Raw genomic sequence first — 6,762 nt, 5'->3', positions numbered from 1 at the left:
GGGGAGAGAGAGAGAGAGGGGTTTTCCAGGGAGGCAACAGGATACACACTAACTAGATGGAGAGGGCATCTAGCCAAGTTTCGACATGATCCCTCTGACTCTCAGGGAGCTGACCACGCCATAGGGCGGCGTCTTCACGGCAGCATCCAAGCACACGCTGCAGAGACGGCTGCTGTCGCTGGAAGACCATAGTGTTCCTGTGTTTCCAAAGTTGCCAGCAGCACAGTAACGCGAACTCCACCGCTGATTCGGTCACCGCGCCCACCGCGGTGGCAAGGCAAGGCAGCCCGCGCACCTTCTAACATATGTATAAAACCAAAAAACTATTTCAAGACAAATCTATACACATTAGTTCCAAATTTTAAATCAGAATAATTAAAATGATACTTGTAGTCAAAGTGTTAAAGGTATAACTGAAAACATGGTCACAACCTATGTTTTCGTGATATGGAGTAAGTGGTTTTCTAGAAAACATGTGATCAATATTTCTTTTAGCATTGACAAAAATATTTGGCGTGCTAAAATCAAAAGAGATAACTAGGTTACCATGAAAAATGTTTTGATGGCTACACATACACAAAGAACTATCAAGCATACATATTGGAGAGCATGCCAATTAAAATAAAGTCAACGATGGAAGAAACCATCAACGATGAGAGAAGTTTTGGCAGCAATTATTATGATCCAAAAAATTATCATGACTCATAACAACAAGTGGCCATAAATTATCATGACTCATAACAACAAGTGGCCATCTTTCAAATACCACGTAGGTCAACTACTGGCCTGCTCAGGCGGTGGAGACACTCCACAACACGTCCCCAGCCCCTCGATTGTCGCCATAATTGATCTGAGCCGTTAGTATAGGCTTGCGTAGCGGGTTTTCAATGCCTCGTATCTTCAACTCTGCCATGACTTCCATTCAGCCCCACTTGATCTAGGCCCACAGAGCAGCCACTTGGCATAATTCCATTAATCAGATGTGCAAATTAATCTTGCGGTCAAACCTCTTTTTAACTTTGATTGCTATCTTCATAAAAAAATTGGACTGTTAAAATTGAAATATATTACTAAGCTTGCCATGTAAATATTTTCCATGGTATACACGTAGAAAATGTAACTATCAAACGTGTATACTAGAGAGCACATCAACAGAAAATATCATCGATGCAAAAAAACATCAACCATAAGAGTAGTTTTGACTACAATTATCATGACCCAAGAAAATCCATCAAATGTATATTGGAGAGCATGTCAATATAAAATATCACTAAAGAAAAAACATCAACCATAAGATACACTTTGACTACAATTATCATGACCGAGAAAATGATCATGGTAGCCATCTCTTTAAATGCCACATGGGTTTAACCACCCACCCACTTAGTTGGTCAGACAACTCCTGCTTGCATGTTATCATCCCTCTGATCGCCACTGGAAACGATTTGAGCCGTCGGTTTTGGCTTGCAGAGTGGGTTTGCTGATACTCAACTTTTGGCTCTTCCACCACTTTGATCAGTCCCGCTTGATTCAGCCCACAGAGTAGTCACCTGGTATAATTTTCATTCATCCCATGTGGAAAAAAACAATTCAAATTACTATGGAGAAAGCGCCTTTTCTCATAGACGTGGAAGAACGATCATGACCCACGACAACACGTGTGTATCTTCCCAATGCCGCGTGGTTCAACTACTCGCCTACTCAGATAGTCACGCCACTCCCGTTCGCCCTCCGATCGTCGGCGGAAATGATTTGAGCCGTTAGTTACGGCTTGCGGCACGGATTTCCAATACCTTTCACCGGACGCCGCTTGATTTGGGCCCACAGATTCCTTAGCGTCTCTACTCGACCTAAAATGGACCGGTGGACCTTAAAGGATCAGGAAGAGAAACATCTGAGCCACCTCAGGCACTTGGTATAATTTCCATCCATCCCATGTGCAAATCAATTACATACTCTTCTAGAGACTTGGAGAAAGATACCGAGGACCCAAATACAATATCAATTTATCACCTACCTTCCTAAACAAAATAAATAATCACTACTACTACTACATGCTAAAGAATGAGGGAAAAAGAGGGAGGACTTGACAGTTGACAAGTTGACATGTTCAAGGTGAAGACAAGTGAGAGGTCGAATGTCCAAGGTGGGTGAGGTTGAGGGGAGCAGGAAAGAAAGAAGCCTGGCAGCAGACCCCTCACCAAACCTCCCTGGAAAACACGCCGCGTTAGACTAATCCGGAGCCCTACAGCTCACCCATCATTGGTGTGCACGGAAAGTGAAGGAAGGAAAGCCGCAGGAAGCGAGAAGAGGGAGGGAAGAATCAGCCGCGGACAGCTCTCCCCCACCCTCCCTCCCTCCTCGTCTCTCAGCCAACAGTATTAATCCCCTCCCCCCCTTCCCTCCCTTGAAGCCCACATGAGCAGCTCTGATTGTTCCTCAAGCTCGGTCTCGGCGTAGGAAGAAGAAAGGGAAGCCTAGGATAGGCCCTGCTCACCTTCCGCCGCCACCAAACGCTTCTTGGTGGGGCAAGGAAGGAATTGCCGGAAAAGCCTCTCCCCTGCCTCCCGTTCTCTTCTTCTTTAACTAGCCTTGGCGATTGCCTAGAGGTTCAGAAGGGCAGAGCGCCGGAGCCGGACAGAGAGAGGGGCAGGTTTGTGGGGATCGGGAAGATGATGGCGAGGCGGGCCTTGGTTGCCATTGCGGTTCTTGCGGCGGCGGCGGCGCTGCTTGTTGCGGCGGAGGCCCAGCAGGCGCCGGCGCAGCAGGGCCACCAGACAGAGAGGATCTCAGGTGAGGGGCCTTGTCTTGACTCTTGACTTGATACCCGTAATCTTTGTCAGTTGTTTTTTTCGAATTAAGGGGTTTCCCCCAATCTTGTCAGTTTGTGCAACTCGAACTGCTTGATTTCTCTAGCTGTTTCGTGTCCTGCATCTAGGACGCTGCTAAAGACAGCATTTTTGGCATCCTATATCAGGGAATTTCATATTTGATTGCTTGTGGTTAGACTTCTCCAGCCTGAATTCACAGGTCCCATTTCACAATCAGATGGGACTGGATTATACAGATAGGTGGAATGGGGTAGTTTCTATTGCCGTTCCACCTCCAAATAATTTGTCTAGTTTCTGGTTCAATCCAAACTATCTTTTATTGAACATCCAAATGCTATTAGCACCTCAGTTCATATAGTCAAGACATGTACCTTGCGTAGGGCAATCATGATTCATGCCATTTAGCATAGATAGAGTATTAGAGTTAGACCTTGCTTATCATACAATCCTTTCAATCAAAGTGCTATGTGATCCTGTTATCAAGCTTGGTATATTCTTTGCTCTGCTTTTGGGCGACACTCATAGATGTCTTCTGGCCAACAAAATGCAGGGAGTGCTGGTGACGTGCTGGACGATGACCCTGTTGGGAGGCTCAAGGTGTTTATCTATGACCTCCCTGGAAAATACAACAAGAAGCTGCTGAAGAAAGACCCAAGGTGCCTGAACCACATGTTCGCCGCGGAGATCTTCATGCACCGGTTCCTGCTGTCGAGTGCGGTTCGGACCACTAATCCCGAGGAAGCGGATTGGTTCTACACACCTGTGTACCCGACATGCGACCTGACGCCTTCGGGTCTCCCCTTGCCCTTCAAGTCTCCGCGGATGATGCGCAGCGCGATCGAGCTGATCGCGACGAAATGGCCTTACTGGAATAGATCGGAGGGGGCAGATCATTTCTTTGTCACGCCACATGACTTTGGCGCTTGCTTCCATTATCAGGTACAGACACATGAGCAAATCCTTGCTGTTTATTTGATTAACTGAATACTACTCCCTCCGTTCCTAAATATTTGTCTTTCTAGACATTTCAAATGACTACTACATACGGATGTATGTAGACATATTTTATAGTGTAGATTCACTCATTTTGCTCTGTATGTAGTCACTTGTTGAAATGCCTAGAAAGACAAGTATTTAGGAACGGAGGGAGTACATGTTAAGCAGTTGTTTAGTACTGGAGTACATGTGTTTTGAACAGCTGGGGCATTTCTAATTGCAGCACAAAGCATGTGGACAGTGTGGCATCAAGATGCTAGTTTTTTTTATTTGCACTTATCAATGGGCAACTCTGACTTAAGTACTTCAGTACATGTTCTGTCCTTTGTTTCAGATAATGATTTGCTTGCTTTTTCTGTATAAAAAAGGTCTGACTACTCTTTAGATCTACAGTTAACTGTCCAATTGAAAATAACTACATGCCAATCTGCCATGTCATACCATGTTTTCTTCTGACTGACACATTATCTTGATGCTTATTCCAGCACAATTTTGTCTTTCTGTAACAAGATCTTAAATTATTATTTCAGGAAGAGAAAGCAATTGGGCGAGGAATCCTTCCCTTGCTTCAGCGTGCCACACTGGTTCAGACCTTTGGACAGAAGAACCATGTCTGCTTGAAGGAAGGCTCCATCACAATTCCGCCATTTGCGCCTCCGCAGAAAATGCAGAATCACCTTATTCCTGGCGAGACCCCTCGATCCATCTTCGTATACTTCCGTGGTTTGTTCTATGACACCGGCAATGATCCTGAGGGTGGATACTATGCCAGGTAATTTTTTGTCTGTCGAAAACTGATGCATCAGTCTTATAGATCCTGCTATTCCCTCTTATTGTATTGTTTTGTATTGTCAGTCTGACATTTCTATGTATTCTACAGAGGTGCTCGTGCATCTGTCTGGGAGAACTTCAAGAACAACCCGCTGTTCGACATCTCAACCGACCACCCACCGACATACTATGAAGATATGCAGAGGTCTGTGTTCTGCCTGTGCCCATTGGGCTGGGCACCATGGAGCCCCAGACTGGTGGAAGCCGTGGTTTTCGGCTGCATCCCGGTGATCATCGCAGACGACATCGTCCTGCCCTTCGCGGACGCCATCCCATGGGAGGAGATCGGCGTGTTTGTTCCCGAGGAGGACGTCCCGAGGCTGGACAGCATCCTGACATCCATACCAACAGAGGATATACTGAGGAAGCAAAGGCTTCTCGCAAACCCTTCGATGAAGCAGGCTATGCTGTTCCCCCAGCCAGCTCAAGCAGGAGATGCGTTCCACCAGATACTGAACGGGCTTGCTCGCAAGCTTCCGCATGGTGAAAATGTCTTCTTGAAACCCGGCCAGGCCCGTCTGAACTGGACTGCTGGCCCGGTGGGTGACCTGAAGCCTTGGTAGCATCTCTCGCATCGCGGTTTGGAGATGTATAAAAACCTTTTTGAAAATAAACATTTTCAGACCTGATATACTTTGCGCCTTTATACCGCCATGGTTGCACAGTGCTGACCATAAGTCAAATGTACATCTTCTTTTACCTTCTTTGCTGATAGCTTAGTATACCATAGAGCTTCATCTTTTTTTTTCCTTTCTTCTTTTTATATTAGTTGATGAAATGTGTCAACCATTGTGCAGTTTGTTCGTTATATGTGGATATCGTAATGGAAATTGCAAGATTTAAACCGGCACATGCTTGCGATCTCCAGTTGTCAGGCCTGCTTAGCCCCAGTTGGTGATTTTCCTCCCCACTCTGTTTTGCTGTATCCCTGATGAGATACTGTCAAGTGCTGCAAGAGGCATTGCTATCCCATCTGGATCCTGTCAGTTTGAGTGACTGGGGACTTGGGACTGGCAATTATGATCATGTAGCTGCAGTCTTTGTGTAAATATATTGCTGATTTCCTAAGGAATAATGTTCAGACGTGTGACCGAACTGACCAACAGATGCTTGTTGGCTCTTTTGAAGTTTGGCCGGATATCCTGCAGCCTGCACAGGGAAACCACAGACTCCAGCACCAGCAGTCTACAGTCGACACCCATCTTAGAGCATTACTAGTAGTACCCCTAAACCCTCAAACCCTCATAAATAACCGTTTTTTTGCGGGTTGCAACAAAAAAAACGCAAAGACTAGAACCCCTAAACCATCAAACCCTCAAAAAAAAAGTAAAGGTCCAACCCTCAAACCCAATTTCGAACCGTAGAAGTGAGGGTTGGAGGGGGGCGCTCGACCCCAGCCCGCACTCCCTTCCCCCGTCGCGCGGGAGAGAAGTTTCCCCTCCCCAACCTCCCGCTTCCGCCCTCCCAAGCCGCCGGCCGTCGCCCGCCGCCAATCCGGCCGGCCCCCCGCCTCCCCTCGACGCCGCCGCCGTCCCGCCCCTGCGCCACGCTCCCCGCCGCCGGATCCGCCCTTCCCCGCCTCCCCTCGACGCCCCCCGCCTCCCGCCCCGCGCCCCGGCACCCGGCCGCCCCGCCCCGAGCCCCCGCCCCCTGGCCTCCCGCCCCGCCGCCTCCCGCCCCCCAGCGGCCAGAGGCAGGCCGGCCTCAGGCCTCCTCGAGCCGCTGCGCCAGAGGCCAGGCAGGCCAGAGGTAGCCGCGCCACCGCCCCGAGCTCCCCGCAGGTATGCCTCCTGTTTCTTCTTTTTGTTTTATTTTTTTCCTTTTTGATTCATTGTTGGCACTCACAATTTATTGTTTGTTGTATTGTGTAGATGGAGGTGAACAACAACGACATGGACTCGTTGTCCGATTCGTCGGGTTGGTCGTCATCCGACGATTCGGACATCGACGAGTTGTTGCAAGACGACGACGTCGAGATGATGAGCCTCCTCATCGACGTGCAATCCTTTGAAAACCGCGTGAAGCTGATGGATCAGAGGAGAGGGTCGAAGATGGGGCGAGTCACCATCTACCGGAACCGCGCTCTCGGACACGAGCATTTGAT

At 48.0% G+C, this 6,762-nt stretch overlaps 1 protein-coding gene across 1 annotated transcript; it reads left to right on the top strand.

Annotated features, from left to right (window-relative positions):
• Positions 1 to 2,365: 2,365 nt before the first annotated feature.
• Positions 2,366 to 5,508, top strand: LOC125545817 (probable glucuronosyltransferase Os01g0926700). Its single transcript, XM_048709852.1, has 4 exons — positions 2,366 to 2,793; positions 3,382 to 3,770; positions 4,358 to 4,599; positions 4,708 to 5,508. The coding sequence occupies exons 1-4, from the start codon at positions 2,673 to 2,675 to the stop codon at positions 5,219 to 5,221; spliced, it is 1,266 nt and encodes a 421-aa protein (XP_048565809.1). The 5' UTR covers positions 2,366 to 2,672; the 3' UTR covers positions 5,222 to 5,508.
• Positions 5,509 to 6,762: the final 1,254 nt, after the last annotated feature.

This window comes from Triticum urartu, chromosome 3, assembly GCF_003073215.2.
Source record: "Triticum urartu cultivar G1812 chromosome 3, Tu2.1, whole genome shotgun sequence".
NCBI classification, from domain to species: domain Eukaryota; kingdom Viridiplantae; phylum Streptophyta; class Magnoliopsida; order Poales; family Poaceae; genus Triticum; species Triticum urartu.
Note: the sequence above shows the minus strand (reverse complement) of the source record. Positions and strands in the feature narration are given on the sequence as shown.